At 39.0% G+C, this 17,598-nt stretch overlaps 1 protein-coding gene across 6 annotated transcripts in view; it reads left to right on the forward strand.

Moving 5' to 3' along the window:
• Positions 1-17,598, forward strand: part of LOC135714648 (diuretic hormone receptor-like) — a 185,262-nt gene that overhangs the window by 65,956 nt on the left and 101,708 nt on the right. For 5 of the 6 annotated variants that reach the window (XR_010518865.1, XM_065238025.1, XM_065238028.1 and 2 more), the window contains exon 2: positions 12,082-12,532. Coding sequence is in view for 5 of the 6 variants with exons in the window: in XM_065238025.1 (XP_065094097.1) it covers positions 12,277-12,532 (256 nt within the window). In the remaining variant the exon portion in view is untranslated. The remainder of the gene's footprint in view (positions 1-12,081; positions 12,533-17,598) is intronic. The other variant, XM_065238026.1, reaches the window with a different exon arrangement.

Below are 17,598 nucleotides of genomic sequence, written 5' to 3' on the forward strand. Positions count from 1 at the left end.
TAACAACAATACCATCAATCTCACTGACAATTGATGTTCAATTGATCGAACGAAAAAATTTCTTACCTCTAATTCAGCGTTAAAATAATTGATATAATCTCATTACAACCGGAGATATTTGTATTATAGTAATCAAACTTGTTTAAAGTGAATTTTCATTTTTAGCTGTATCTCACAAACTATCCTACTGACATTTTTTTCGACTACATTGTTGAATTCAGTGCACGATTTTACATAAGAATCATTCGTCAAAGGTTCAAGTTCTTTTTTTTTACTTTTACTTTTTTAGCTAATGATATCAGCGTTAGATTAATTGATGCTCCAATCGATTCAAAGGAGAGGTAACTGAATTCTTTTAATTTAAGAAGGTAACTGTTCTGCATTTTTATGCTAACTAATATCATGTTTAAGGATTAATTTCTTCCAAATTTTATTCTATACCAGTGCTTTGGGTTAAATATTCACAACTTCGAGGTTTTTGAAATTTGACATGTGATAACGTGCGAGATGCGCCATACTTTGGAACTCCACCAACCCACTGGCATCAAGCTATAAATTAACCGGTTCCTAAGATGGTAGCCCTATAATGGCGGATAAGTAAAAAAAAAAATACAACCATCTTAGAAACCAACAAAAAAAGACAATGAACTGACATCAAGGATTAGTTTTTCGTTTTGTGCATGAAAATTAAAATTGGTAAAATAACGACTATAACTTAATTTAATTTAATACGTCAAGAGAGTAATAATCATAAAAATACAGATCTTTCATTGCTTCTTTTCCACAGCTTTCTTCTGCTTCTTCTCCATTGTAACCATTGCCTTTTCAAGTTATAATGCTTTCTTGCTTCCAACTCTAATAAAAATAACCATAATAGAGAGCTTAACGACGTGTTCGGGGTATCATCCAAACCATTTGTGGGAAAGTTTACCCATCCAGGATAAATTTCGTTCATGGTATTTGTTTATTAGGGAACTTTCTTTGCTCTTCTTCCTTTTCTTCCTCCTCTTCCTCTCTCGCTCAACCTTTTTCTTTTGTCGTTCCTCAATCCTTTGTTTCTTTGCGTTCTCTTTATCAATTTTCATGTAGCTGGTAGCTACTGCTGGGAATGCTCTCTGGCCCATTTCTGTCTGCTCTCTGTATATTTGTATATGCGTGTTGGTGATATCCTGTAGGGGAGCTGCGTTGTTTTACTTTTCGGCTGGTTCTTGACGCTCTTCATTTAAAGATATTAATAATATAACGTTTACAATACGAATAAAATAAGCGATTCAATATGGCATCTCTTATGGTGGTGAATTGAACGGAAAAATCCCTGGATGCTTCTCGGTAAGATTTCTCCGCATGCATCATTGCCACAGTCTTCTCCAAATCCTCCGGCGTGTATTTAGTTTCCATGATATGCTGAAAAACATTGGATAAAGTAGAATCGTCATTAGTGATGCACAAGTGTACGGATTTAGAATCAGCTGTTATATATGGATCGAAATCCGTACAGTACTTATTTTGATAAATAAATACCATATGAACGATCCATTGCTTAGAATTGAGATATAAAACGATAAACACTAACCTTTTCGATCGACCTTCAGGAAACTACTTGCAAACATCACTGAAATACGCTTAACAAACTGAAGTAAATCCGAGAGATTTTCTTAGAAAATCGTTAAGAACGCAACCGATTGACAGAAATGCCCGACACGTGTTAAGGTTTTTATTTTTCTTATTTTAATTGCATGACGTTCTGCTTAATTGTTGACGTAAACATTAAGCTAATGCATGAATGAACATGAATATGTATTCATGTATAATATTTACATTGTTATGATGCATATAAATAAACAAATTCAACAGGGTGTACGGATTTCGGTGCTGTACGGATTTCGGTCCCGCACGGTAGAGATATTGAAGTCAAACAAGCTGTAATTGTCTTGGAGTCTTCGACTCATCGAATCGATGTGATTGTTGGATCCGTACTGTGTTCGTCTCGTTGGCTGGCGCAATAGCTGTCTAGATCGTAGCACTCGTTTAGGGGCCTAGATGTTGAGCTGACTCAGCAATGCAGGGCAGTATATTTCGGAGCGAAAAATTTTGGCTCCTAAGATAGCTTGGCTGAACTTGCGTCTATCTACTAGCGGTTCAATACCAAGCAGCGCACAGCGGTGCTCGTAGGGTGGTAGTCGTAATGAGTCGGTACATGGCAAGCCTCGTAGAGCACATCTCACAAATTTCCGCTGCACTGATTCGATTCGTGAAATTCACACATCATCGTACGGAGACCAGACGGCAGAAGCAAATTCAAGAATTGATCTAACTAGCGAGCAATACAGAGATCGCAAACACAGAGGGTCATCACATTCGTTCGCTATCTTGAGAATAAATTCAAGTTGACGATTTGCTTTGTCAAATATGTATTTCCAAATAGTGCATTTTGAATGTGAGTTGATAATCCAGTACCACTCCCAAGTCTTTAACATGATCAAACCGATTCAGTACAGTGCCATTGATAGTATAGTCATGTAGGATAGGATTTCTCGTTCTTCGAAAGGATATGATACAGCATTTGGACACACTGACTGCTAGATGATTCAGTGCACACCAACTGACAAACAAATCTAGCTGTTGTTGCAATTGACGGCAATCATTGGAGCTTCTAACAACCAGGTAGATTTTCAAATCATCTGCGTAGAACATTAGGCAGCAATTCAGAAGAACGTGGGACACATCATTGAACAACAACGCGAATAACAGCGGCCCCAAGGAATGAAAGGTGCAGACACGGCTGATCCAATTTTCACGAACAATTGACGGCCAGTCAAATATGATCTCAGCCAACTACAAATTCTCGAAGATGCTCCTAGTCGCTCCAGCTTAGCCAACAGAATATCGTGATTAACTGAGCCGAACGCAGCCTTTATGTCAGTGTATATGCTGTCGATTTGACCTCCTTGCTCCATTTCGCTGATGCAAAACGACGTGTATTCACACAGATTAGTGATGACTAAACGTTGCGAAAAAAATTAAAGCTGAGATGTTGAAATGCATTTGGAACGGGCAGGCAACGAAGTTATTCCACGATAGTTCGACACATCCACTTTACTGCCTTTCTTGAAGATAGGCTGCATGTATGACATCTTCCAAGCGATTGGAAACTGCTGGCTTCGAAGAGAGAGGTTGAATACAGCTTGCAGAGGTGTAAACAACATGCCATTAAATTTTTTCAATATGTACGCAGGAATACCGTCCGGTCCAGGTGATACAGATGGTTTCAGCTTCTTCAGTGCATTCTCCACCATCGTCTGAAGAACATCGAAAATATCAATGTCGAATGCGTCCACGGGCAGGGACCTTGTCGCAGTTTCAACATCCGATGGAGACTCGCGAATCGTGCAGCAAATAGTTCGCATTTGGCTTCTGTGGTGGAGGCAGATTGATCTTCCATGCGCATGGTTGATGGAAGGCCGCTTTCATGTCGCTTAGTGTTTACAAAACTCCAGAACTGTTTAGGATTTCTTCGCAGATTGTCCTGAACACGTCTTACGTATCTGCCGTACAAGTAACGGTTATAACTCCGATAGTTGAAGATTATTTAAGAGTATTTCCCACTTTTTCTGAAACCAGAAGCCAGCATCTTGGATTTAAAAATGGCATCTGACATCGATTCCCGGTATTTAGGCAACATCCTGAGTCCCAAAATATCCATGTTGAAGGGTATTTGAGAGTGTTTCCCACTTTTCAGATACCGGAAGCCACCTTCTTAGATTTCAAAATGGAACCGGACATCAATTTGCGGACTCAATACGGCTCCCGATTCTGAAAATACCCAAATTGAAGGGAATTTGACAGTATTCCCTAGTTTTATGAAACCAAAAGCCACCATCTTGGATTTTAAAATGGCGTCGGACATTGATTCCCAGTATTCAGACGTCATCTCGATTCCAGATATCCCAATATTAAATGGAATTTATCAGTATTTCCCACTTTTTCTGAAATCTGGCATCCTTATTAGAATAGATGCATTATTGTCGTGATGCTCTTTTTCAAATGACATTTTAAATTACAACAGTATGAGCACCTGACTGATGCAAAATTTGAAATTTTCGCTGCACAGTGCTTAAACGGTTCCAAATTGGGTCCTACTTAGCCTCCCAAAATTTGAACTGCTTTAGTAAGAAACTGACTTGGCACAAACCATTTCAAGTTTATATGGGAATTACTGTGGGAAAACTTATGTTTTTGTTCTTATGTATCTAATAATTCACCACATCACTATGCTTTTAAAAATGATATCAGGGATTGTAGAAGATTTTCCCAGCTACAACTTTGTTGAAAAACACTTTTCAATCAAATGTAAGGAACAAGGAACTGTTCAGCAGGCAACATTGGTGTTTCTGGGCGAAGAATAGAGCACAAATATCATGGCTACTATGTCACACTGCAGAATACAGTGTTGCCCATAATACAGCTGCTTGATCATGCCATAAGATTATCAATCTCTTAAACAATTAATAACAATTTAATTTGACATTTGGCTGAAAAACGATTTTTCGCAAAGTTGTAGCTTAGAAAATTTCCCGTAAGAATAGTTATTGAAATTTTCGAAAAAGTAATATGGAAAATGGGTAGAAGACAATGAACAAAAAGTTTGGTTTTCCCATAGTAATAGTTATAGTTTGTGCCAAGACAGTTTCTTACCAAATGAGTTTAAATTTTGGGAGGCTAATCAGGACCTGATTTGAAACCGTTTGAGCACTGTGTGGCGAAAATTTCAAATTTTGCATCAGTCTAATGAGCACAAACGAAGTTACAGACGGAGCGACTCGAAAACTTTGGTGACAAACCTGCTATTGCAATTTTTCAGTGTACCACATGGCAACACTACTATCGTAGAGGTAATTCTAAGACCAGAAGGTCCCGAAGAAACGAGCCCAACTTTTAGCGAATCAAAACAAACATAGTGTAGTACTGGAATTTATACTAGAATGGGATGCGTTAATCGATTTGCTTGGGACCAATAGGCTAGTCAAGTAGTGAGCCAATTTAAAATCGTTGGTTTCGAATTGATTGTTGCTACTACTGGATTGTACTAGCATTTTCACCAAATGTACTAGAATGTTTTGGTTCTATCTCTTTCACTCTGCTCAAAACTGTAAATGCATAAAAAACTACAAAATGATACACTCTTTGCACACTGTCAAATTTCATTGCCCACAAAATCAACTTTGTTCAAATAAAAACAAAAATACTAGCCCATCTGGTGGCTGATGGCACAAGCTTCTAAGAAAATTCTGTTACAGCGAACCACATTATTTTAATTGATTTCTTCGTCAGTTAGTCGTCTGCCACTTCGTTTGTGCTCATGGACTCTTTGATCTACTTGGACATTTATCGTTGCTGAGGTCATCGTGCAAGATCTATTCATCCGAATAATAGTATTTATTGGGGATACAAGAATGGTCTAGAAATCCAACTTTTGAAGTCATACTTTGTTCCTACATTTTTTTAATCAGGGAAATGATACAGAAACCTTCAATACAATGCCTGTGATTGAAAATTTCGCATCATATAATTTAAATACAGTTATTCTTTTGATAGTATTTTAAATTACTCTGCGTGTCACCCCCGCAGATTGGAACGCAGCCAGTGTGCATCAACGAAGTTCCAGGAGCTCGTTATCTCCCCACACAATTTGTTTATTTCCGTCTACCATACACCAACGTCTGCCGCGTATTTTTTTTACTCTCTCCAATAAAACTGGGTCGGCTTCCGTACTTGAAAATAAATTCGCCTTTATTTCATTGTCCGGAACTATCATCACCGCCGCATTAACATTCTGAATATTATACGCTTTCCGATTGCTATTTTTAACCATTCTTTCAATTTTCTCTCTCTTTTTTTCCAGACCAATCATCATCAAAACCATAATAATACTGCAGCCGACATCGGTACACCACCATCGGGCCCATTAAACGATCGACCGACCGCTCGTGTCAGTTTTCAGCTGAAGTGATGGCACCAAGTTCAAAGCCAGAGCAGCTATCTGCTAGCTGCATTTCAAAGGGACTCCACGGAGACGCGTGGTGCTTCGTTCCGTTTGCTATTATGAGCGTTGCGACGTATCTTCACGGTCGACTCGCGATGCTTCTTATCCAAACATCGCGCACCGTTTACCAACTACGATGGAGACGGTGCGGTTTGTTTGCGCTGTATCGTCGAGCATCGTCGGTATGGCAGTGGTGATGGTGGTGGTGGTGGTGTGCGATCATCATCCAGGAGACATTTGTTTCAATGTAGCTCGACTTCAACTGTGATGGGTTTGCCAAATCAGCTGGAAGTAACAATGGAAGAAGCGAAAATAATCATCAAACTCATATTACTTCGGACCGTTATGGACTGGCATGGCAGTCGGAATGGGAAAAGTTGTGGAATGGAGAAAAAAATATATCGGAGAGAAAAGGAAAGAAAATAAAAAGTTCACGAATGCGTCAGAAGACCGTCTCGGTTTGGGTCGCCGTCGGCCGGTGGAAGTAACATATTGACCCGTGCACCTTGGCGCTTTAGGAATAACATAAAAAGTGTATGAAGATGGAAGTTAAATCCGAACACCCAAAAAATCATGATTTAGGGTTTTCTAAGGGGAAAATTACATTTGAAAGTTTCGAACATCAGGACATCCCTTAAATTGCGATTTTGGCCATGTTTACGGAGATAAACGTGATTAAAGATTTGGAAAATCAAAAGACCCAGAACCATTGACTATTAAGCTTAAGTGCTAATTCATTCAAATACACAGCAAAAAAATAATGTTGATATCACATCAAAGTGGATGCACTACAATCATGTCGAAAATTTCATGTAATTTTTATGACCACATAAATAAACAAATGCAGTAAAAGCAGCGTAATGTCAGTTCATGCATTGTATTAATGATAATTTTGTCCTTTTTAGCAAGTAATATTACACCATATTTTCGACATGATTGTAGTGCATCCACTTTGACGTGATATCAAAATTATTTTTTTGCTGTGTATCAAACAATTGAACTCACAGGTCTTTCAGCAATGTACCTCTTACCTTTTAATTAATTTACATTCATATAATTTCTATGACTTCCCAAATAAACAAATACCATAATCGAACCCAAATGGTACAACTATTCCATAAATGGTTTGGATGCTAACCCGAACATCTATATTTATATTTGATTTTTTTTTGCTATTGCAATGAAAAACATTGCTTCATTGTCAACAGAATTTGAACAGAATACAGAAAAGAGCATAACATATTTAAACAAAAACCATTGTGCATAAAAGTTTTGATTGAATTTCAATTTTCAAAGGATTTCGTCATCGCAAACTCTCAAATTTGACGGAGATACATAACATCGTCAACTGACATTGTCGATCGAACGTTCTAACTGCTTCTTTAGCAAACCCCACACGTATCATTATATTGACGCCAATAGGAATTATTGACAAAAATATCGATGGTGTGAATACTGAACTATTGTCAACATCGTTGTATTGACGTCAATATAAAATGTATTGACAATACGATTATTGCCAATAAAAGCTATCGTGTTCACTTATGATGCTGTTGCACCTGGATTTGGTGGTTCGCAGGATTCGGAGAGAAGCTCCCGGATGGCATCCCGTCGAAAGCGGCGAGCCAGTCTATCCTGAATATGTTCGGGATGCTCCTGCAGAAATGGAATATGGTCACTTCATCCAATTTACGTATGTAAGCTCTCTTAATTCTAACAAGATTTAAGAACGTCTATGCACTTCTGCATACATAGCGGAAGACCTTCAACATTCTGTAGGAATATACCTGAACATCTGGGTAGGTCCCTGAAATTAAACGTAATTTTTCTAAACATTCAGGAACTTCGGAAAGCTTAAAATCCTTCCAGAAAGTTCAATTAAAGTGAGATCTCTGAAAAACTAATAAGAAGTTCAGTAAATTGCTAAGAAGTTATCTGAACTATTACAAAAAATTCTGAGCTTCTATGAAGTTCACTGAGCTTCTGATCAGTATGACGAACTTCTACGTGTTCAACACGGATGAGGCTGGCGAGCGGTATGTTGTTTGGAACGAGGGTGACGCGCTTGGCATAGATGGCCCACAGTGACTCACTAAGAGCTACTGAATCCGATCAGTAGCGATGCAGCTTCTTCCTCCTCCTTCGGTGAATGGACGCTCATGTGGACTGCAGCTCGCTGCTTCCGAGCAGCCTTTCGTTGTTTACTGGAGAACAATGTTCAATGTTGCGCCGAAAGCACTGCTGCTGCTACTGCTGATGGTGACGAACGACCGGACACCCTCACACACGGTGATGGAATAACAGGGATGCCAGATGATTTTTTCAAAAGTCTGTTTGAGTGTCAAAAATCATGTCTGTTTTTGTCTGTATTGTAAATAAAATATTGTTAGTGCAAAAAATACGAAATCAAAACTTAAAAAGCATTTTGCTGTTTAAAATCACGAGATCAAAAAAAAAAAAATAAAAAATCCCGTTCAAGGTACATGTACCGAACCATCGGAATTAAGTGAACACGTAAAAAGGAACATAGGTTTGTGGGTAAGGCTAGAAGAAGGAAAAATCTATTATTTCAAATAAAAATAAATGAGGAATGATCAGAACTTACCGAACAGATTTTATTATTTAGTTTTATCATACATGTTGCTTAAAAATAGTCGAAAATCTGTTTTTATGATTTCAGTGATTCCTTTTTTTATTTTGATGGCTTTTCAATATTCCTTGGACGCTAGGATTCTCTGCATCATAGCTGAATCCATCCTGTTACGCAGTTTAGTTTTTTTAGGGTGATCGACGAAAACATCCTTCAAACTACCGCTGAGGAGTGTGGCAATGCAAGTAGGGTTGGCACAATTCGTCTGAGATAAGGAAAAGCGATTTTGCCATTCACCGGTTTGGTGGCCAGTACCACTCCCCAAAATTCAACACCATCATCAAAATTAGTATCCATTGGCAAATCCATCTTTCTCACCTCGCGGAATTCGTCGTATACCATTTGCATTTCGAATTCGTTGATAACATTTGAGAACATTCGATCATCATTAAAACAGTTGGACATTTGTGTAATTTTCAATAGTGACCTATTGAAAATCGATAAAGTGTTCATTTTAGTAGATTTGTAGAAAACTAGCCAATCGATTGGTTTGTTTAGAATTAAAATCCATCCGCTATTGACAGACCTATAAGGGGTCAAAACCTGACCACTTTTCGTAACGCGGTCGATTTTGGTTTTTTTTTTAAATTGCACCCTCAATATGTAGCCGGAAGACGTAATCCTACGTCAAATGGAGGGACTTCAAATGTATATTTTGTGCAGAATATGTAGAAAAGGACGGATCTCGGATGTTAATCTAAATGCATATATATACGTACCAGACGTGTTTTGCACTGCACTGTCCTCTGTGTACAATAAACGGAAAATATATTATGCGTAGTTTCTGATAGCTGTAACCGCAAACAAAAGCAGATACATCTGATGGAAAAAAATGAATTCCGAAGCTTGACAAAATAGTTGACATGCAGCGCTAGTATAATTTGATTCAAAAGGCTTGCTTAAGCAGTCTTCATTCACTGAAAACTAATCTTATTTAGAGAGTGAGTCACTTTTATTCATTCGTATGGAGAAATTTCTAAAAGCGTAGGTTACTCATGAGCTGAGTGACCTACGCTTTTAGAAATTTCTCCATACGAATGAGTAAAAGTGACTCACTCTCTGAATTAGTCACTCTCACATGAGTGAGCTTTTATTCTCGAGAAATCGACGGCTAAAGCCATTGTTTACAAATGCAATTACGCCCCTTTGAAATGTTGGCACTGATATGTTATATTCATAGAAAATCAAGGCATAAATTTAGACGCAGTGCGAAAATGACATAAATTGGTCCAACCAAAATTCGTTACCCTACACCGGGGCAAGGTGAAAAGCGAGGGAAAGTTGAAACGGTAGATGTATCTCTTAGCGAAAGTAAATATTCACTGAGATTATTTCTAATATTGTAGTTTGCGGTATTACACAATGCCTCTCAAAAATAACTACAGTGACTATTCCTTTCGCTAAGAGATATACGTACCGTTTCAACTTACCCCGGTGTACCTTAACTATGATGTTTCCAATCAAAACATTGAACAAGTGGAGAACCTGTATAGGAGCTTTTGCTCTAACTTAGAAATTCAATAACTGAATCCTACTAATTTATCGCTGAATTTCTACAAATTTAACTGAACTTCTATAAAGTTCACAGAACTTTAAAAAATGTTCATAAATTCTATAAAGTTAAATAAGCTTCTTACTGCACTTCAAGAGAGTTTCTTGAACTTGGACGTCATTTTCTAAACTTCCACGAATTTAGTTGAAGTTTTGCAACGATCTACGGACTTATAAACCTTTACCTGAACTTTTACGACGTTCCCCGAACTTCGCCAACAGAAACGGAGCGACATCTACAAAGTGATTTTTTGATGCAGCCTTGGCACTCGGTAGGTCGGTAGGCTCCTGGCCACACAATTAAAACGACTATTTCACCATAGTAATCCAGCTAGATCCAACTCATTGAGCCACATGCCAGATTTTGATGGTTTAATAGTTGGCTGGATCTAGTATGAACATAAAATAAAATGCACTATTTGTTCCCCCGGATTTTTGGAGTCGATTTAAGGGATAAGGCCTAATTTTGAAGGAATGTCGAAGATGAACTCATTTGCAGATCACTGTTTAGTTCTTCTGTAAAAAGTAGAGAATTAGCAAATTTTGTTCCTTGGAATAGAAGTTTATTTTTGTGATTGTGCAGTGATTGAATGATAGAGTGATATTGTGCCATATTTAGACTGACTTCTTGTAACAAGTTGTAAAACATAATGTTATTTTGATTAATGTCATCCATCCAGCACAATGCTTAAGTGATTCCGTTGTACGTAAATAAACTGTCCAGGGGGCAGGGTCTAGCTGAGAACACCAGGTTCAGGCCACACTTGGCGCCAAAACTGGTTCGTTTGCTACGAACGTTTTTACACGTGCCTAATCCCATTATCACGTTAATTACTGATCCGGTTATAACACCGATACGATGAGTGATAAAAAGCGCTTATTCAAATAGGCAACCAGACACGCGCGATTCAGCATCGACCGACTCAATTAACGAGATATTTGGTTTTCAAACAGAACTACTCGGCTAGCTTAATCCAATAGACTTGAAAACCGGTTCAATTATGAATCTGTTCATGACCAAGATAATATGTTATGCTCCACATTTAATAGCCGGTGATAAAATAAAGTCGTGTGTGATTGGCTACGGATTAGTGGTGCGAGGAATCATCTTCTTTGGAAAGGAATATGAACTGCATTTTCTGCCTTGAAAAAGAGCAATACCGTTTCGGCCATTCATCCTGAGTGGATTCGTTTTCGTGTACAAACTCCATGAGTAACCGAAAGTGATCACCACACCGAGGCGACATACTTAGCGCGACATACCTGATCTTATCGAAAACAACTTTTCGAGTTCTTCTTTGTTCCGTTTCACCTTGATCGTCGGGACCGCGCGATGAGATTTGTATCATTTTTCATTTGTCTGCTAGGGGCACTCAAGGTGTTGATCAGTTACTTACCGATGCTCATTCGAGCCAATTTTGTCACTTAACCGGGCATCCTCTCGGCTACAGTACGAGGTTCCGAATCATTCCTTAGGGGACAAAGTGGTTTTTCAACGGAAATCCCTCCCAGTTGATACGGCTATACTGTTTCATCTTGTATCGAATCGCCAAGGTGCACGCGGAAAAGCGGCTGGAGATCGCTGCCGTCGTCGTAGCAGCAGAGAGCGTCCACAGTGAGGGGGTGGTTGTAAAAGTGGGATTTTCGTTTTCCCAACTTTACGCGGTTCGGTTCGATTCAGTTTCGATCGGAACAGAAGCGCGATTGGTCATTTGGATCGTCGTTCGCCGTTCGTTGGTGGCAACATAATGAACCTTCGCGAGCGGGAAATGTTACGTGTGCGTTTGAGAAAAATAGAGTTGTTGATCAGAGTGAATTCCGTTTCTTTCCGCATCAGAGCCAGTCAATCGGAGGAAGATGAATAAAGCAAGCAAAAATTTCCATCGGAAAAACATTCTAGCGAATCGCACTGATTACTGAGCTCGATGAAGCAAAACAACCCCAACTGCCGATAGGAGTGAAGTGTGAAAAAAGTGATAGTGATAAGCTTAGGCCTAAGTACAAAGTATAGGGAGGCAAATTGTACCACAGGATGAACGAGTCGTCGTCGATTGAGTCGCTACTGGCCGTGATGGTTGGTGCCGGTTCCGAAAGTAGTGATGGATTTCCGCTGGCAGCTAATGATTCTTTTCGCGAGCAGTGCCTTCAGCTGAACGATACGCTATTCTTGGAGCTTTCATGTCCGCCGCTGTTCGATTCCATCTCCTGCTGGCCAAGGACACCGTCGGCGACGACGGCCGTCCTGCCGTGCTTTTCGGAGTTCAAGGGCGTGCAGTACGATACGACACGTGAGTATTCTGCTTCGCAATATGTTTGTTTCTTTTTCTTTTTCAGAACTGTTGATTTGTGACAAGAGTTTCATGAAGCATTTCATGAATGAAATATTTATTTGTTCGGGATTTGCATTGTGATTCACGATAAACGAAAAGGAAGACATAGTCCCATCGAAATCAAATGCCAATGCGTTGATATGCGATTTAAAATCAAACACATCCTAGATATTAAAAAAAAAACATCCAATTTGCACTGATCGATTCTTGTCATCGGTTTTATCTTTCGTTAATAATTCGGAAACATTCGCTAATGTGCTTGTCGTTTAAAATGCGAGTTATAACCATTTAATATCGAACAATGGGATGCAAATATCTCGAAACGTGTTTGCATAACCATTAGGGTGGCCTAAAATAACACTTTGCCTGGAAATCTGGGGCTCAACCTCCAAATGATAGACGAGGATGTTACAAAAAAACTACAAGGTACAGCCCTATGGGGTTGTTGTGGTCTTATATAATAAATCGTAAGCGTAACTATTCAAATCGACGTATCTGGTTTTGTAAGCAATCACTTAAATCGACGATTTATGGCAACTGCTAGCTCACTCAAAGAAATTAACAACACCAGCTAGTAGGGGCAAGATTCGCCTACCTGATGATGGTATTTGTTTGCGTGCGTGAGTTAGCGGTTAAGACAAATAGTCGATTGAAGTGATCACTGGTAAATTAAACTATTCCCATTTTGCTTGAAATTTAATCAATTTGGCATTGAACTCAGTTTAATCATATCGAATGATTAAAAATTAATACTCTCTTTCTAAAAAATAAGCATCTGACATTACTCCCAGTTTAATCATGGTTGATTAGAGTGGAGATTATCTTTTTTGAATAAATTTCAATCATTTTTGATTCTATTTTAATATTTTTGGATTGAATTTTAATCTTTTTTGATTATATATCAGTATTGAAAAAGAATAAAATTTAATACTGGAAAGATTATTTCGAATTTAATCATGCATGACTACTGCCAAAGTAATCATGGCTCGGACTCAATAAGGTGAAGCGGGAATCTGCATACTTTTTAAGCTTTTTTGATTTACTTTATCTTTGAGTGATTGTTTACAAAAGCAGATACATCGATTTGAATAGTTACGCTTGAAGTATTATAAAAGACCACAACAACCCCATAGGGCTGTACCTTGTTGTTTTTTTGTAACATCCTCGCCTATCATTTGGAGGTTGAGCACCAGATTTCCAGACAAAGTGTTATTTTAGGCCATTAATTAAGTTACTCACATGTATGTACATTAGACTGATGCAAAATTTGAAATTTTCGCTCCACAGTGCTCAAACGGTTTCAAATCAGGTCCTGATCAGCCTCCCAAAATTTAAATTCATTTGGTAAGAAAATTACTTGGCACAAACTATCCGAAGTTTATATGGAAATTACTATGGGAAAACCAAACTTTTTGGTTTATTGTCTTATACCCATTTTTCATATTGCTTTTTCGAAAATTTATATAACTATTATTACGGGAAATTTTTCTAAGCTAATCTTTGCGGAATATCGATTTTCAGCCAAATGTCAAATAAAATAGTAATTAATTGTTTAAGAGATTGATAATCTTATGGCATGATCAAGCAGCTGTTCTGTGGGCAACACTGTATTCTGCAATGTGACATAGTAGCCATGATATTTGTGCTCTATTCTTCGCACCAGAAACACCAATGTTGCCTGATGAACAGTTGAATGAGCATAATCATAAGACATCAGTTACTTGAATCATTAATAACTTTTGTTCCTTACATTTGATTGAAAAGTGGTTTTCAACAAAGTTGTAGCTGAGAAAATTTGCTACAATCATTGTTATCATTTTTAAAAGCATAGTGATGTGGTGAATTGTTAGATAGATATGAACAAAAACACAAGTTTTCCCATAGTAATTTCCATATAAATTTGAAATGGTTTGTGCCAAGTCAGTCTCTTACTAAAGTAGTTCAAATTTTGGGAGGCTAAGCAGGACCCGATTTGGAACCGTTTAAGCACTGTGGAGCGAAAATTTCAAATTTTGCATCAGTTCAATGTACATGGAACTAAATTAGTACAACGCTATTTCAGGAGCGTCGTTTCCGAATATTGCTACTGTCCTGATAATATATGAGGTCACATGAGAACCATGAGGAAAGTCGTCACTAAAAATTAGTTTAGAGTGTAGTACCAACACCTCTATGGTAGTACGTCGTTGTTGCGATGCTGTTTAGTCGGTGGTCCATTCTCGTGATTGGCTACATTTGGACGCTTGCGATCGTTGGAGTTGTACGAGGATGATGATGGCCGATCTGCTCTCCTGACTTCGAAAATACTTGGGTCGTCCTGTTGACGCATCTTGAGTCCCCTTAATTGGAATATTAACGATTCCATTCCTCCCACATTTTATTGGCGGCGATGCCACTTGTGAACGGTTTCATGTGGTACCAGCGGATGCTGGAGGATGAACTTCCACCGACACTTGCACAAGCGTTTACCTCGCAAGAGAGGTTCCAGCTGTTATCAGCATTTCCAGTCATCGTCCAGTCCAGAATTTGACTGAAAACGGCTCAGGGCGTCATTTATATCCGCAAGTATTTTCTCCATACAGTCGATCCGTTCGGTGTTACTGGTGTGTTCCAGTGTTTCCTGGCTTGCGTTTTCGGTGGGGATTGCTTCAGGAGTAGATGTGCTAACCGATGGCGATCTCGATGAATAAGCAGATGTATCATCCGAGTTCGATTTTTTTTTGTCATCGTGTGTGTCGGTATCAGAGTCACTAGCATCATCGCAGTCGATTTGGTTATCGATTTGAACATCTTCCTCAACGCAGCCGGTTGGTTCGTCAACCACTCGAACGTACCTGCTGTTGCTCTCAGTCATATTTCTTGGATCTGCTCTCGGGTCCACGCGATCATAAGATCCGCAGCGCGATTTTTTTAATCCGCTCTGTTAATGCACAATGTGTCCGATGCGCGATCGTAAGATCCGGTGCTAAGGACCTGTCATCATTTCATCAATGCACGACCTTTCCGATCCGCTTTTCAAATGCGCGACGTTTTGATCCGCTTGCGCGACTTTTTATGCCCGCTTCCCCAATGCGCGATCTATCTGATCCGCTCATCTTGTGCACAATCTTAGTAGATTTGCGTTTTATGCATATACATTCAATCCACGCAATCTAACCTCACCTTATTTATCAATTTATTTTTTTTACTGCGTTGAAAACTTTGGGTGATTCTTTTCCGACTTCTAATCGAGGTTCTGATTATCCGTTGCAACAAAGGTGGGTTGTTGCAACTCCTGGCAGGATTGCAATTGTGAATAACTGACCATCAGCTGGAAAGGAATCTGCCCGATATCGCCGCACGGCTTACCTCCATGGTGGTTGGTGATTGAGTGACACGAGAATGCAGTGTCCAGTTCGTTGTCCTCGCATCGCAACGCTCATCATAGCTTGCACAGAAATTCAAAACAACCCAAAATTAAGTTCTTTTCACTCATCTCCCATGTTCCGTACAATAAGCCAAATTTGGGTAAACCGGCTCAAAGTAGTTTGCATTTAAGCACGGCAAAAAAAATTACCCATCGCTAAGTAATTTTCAATTTTTTCTACCCAAAATTAAGTTCAATTAACTCAAATTTGGGTATATCGCATATTACTCAATTTTGGCTTCTTGTACGGAACTAGACGGTTGAGTCGAATCTTTCGTTCTATTTTTGACAACAATAGCGAGAGGAAATGAAACGGACAGAGGTCAAATAACTCAAATTTGAGTTTAAAAAACCCAAGCGGTGGGTAGTTTTGTTTTTCTGTGTACTCCGAGTCCGTGCGATAGTGCTGAATGTTCAGCACACTGCACAGAGAAGCATTGGGCGCTCTTTGCACCCACATACTGTTAAGAATTAAAATCCATCATCTCTGGATCAAAATCAGATAACTTTCATGCCGCGACCGACTTTGGTTTTTGAAATTGCATCCCAAATGTTGTATCCAGATAGAACTGGAATTAGGCGTAACAGCTTTTGTAAACAATGACTTCTCTCGATGATTTTTTGAAATTCAAGGCACGCCCACGCAAACCAACATTACCGACGGGTAGGAGAAGTCTTACCCTACCTGATTGTGATGTTGATTTGCGTGGGTGAGCCTAGACTTTCAAGACATCATCATCGAAAGAAGTCATTGTTTACAAAAGCTGTTACGCTCTAATTCCAGCTATGTCTTGATATGGGAACTGACATCCGATTGATAACCTTGACAAATTTCAAAAAAATACTCGTATACAAATTTTTGGTGGTCCTGAAAATGATTGTTTTGTCGTGATGGTTGAGTAATGCTGAGCTATTAGGGTGTTAAACACTTATGGGGAGGGTGAGCTGTATGCTGTTTGGAATTAGGGTGATGCGCTTGGCATAGATGGCCCACAGCGACTCACGAAGAGCTACTGATTACGATCAATAGCACTGCGGCTTCTTCTTCTTCTTTCTTCGGAGAATGGACGCTCGTGAGGGCAGCCTTGATAGCTAGCTGCTTGCCGTGAACCTTTCGTTGCGTACTGGAGAACACCACCACTCACCACGCGGTGATTGAATAAACGCCATTTGGTGAGACCGGATGGAATTCAACTTTGAAATCTGTGTTAGGGAAATCGCCTTTCGCAGGCAATCGGTGATATGTTTAACTATCATAGAAACAGTTGCACGATCGTTCAATTTTCAAAAATTGTAGCAAGTACGCTTTATGATTAGCGCATTAGCAATGAACATTTACAAACTACAATCATAGTTATGCTTTCTATAAATTATTTATTCTGTTATATGTTATTTATTAATTAAAATATGAAATATCGTTTTTTCAAATAAATCTTAAATGTGTTCACCGCTAAGGAACACCCATTATTAGAATGGGTAAAAGAGTTACCCTAGCCATAAAAACTGTTCAAATGAGTTCCCGTACACGTTAGCTACAAGCGCAAAGCACATGTCCCGATAGCCTGTTGAGCGTGGCTTCTTGTTCACATTACCGCGTCGATTCGCGTGCATCGACCTG

The sequence above is a fragment of the Ochlerotatus camptorhynchus genome, unplaced genomic scaffold (assembly GCF_037179485.1).
Source record: "Ochlerotatus camptorhynchus isolate MF236.1 unplaced genomic scaffold, CSIRO-AGI_Acam_v1.1 ptg000686l, whole genome shotgun sequence".
In the NCBI taxonomy this organism is placed as follows: Eukaryota; Metazoa; Arthropoda; class Insecta; order Diptera; family Culicidae; genus Ochlerotatus; species Ochlerotatus camptorhynchus.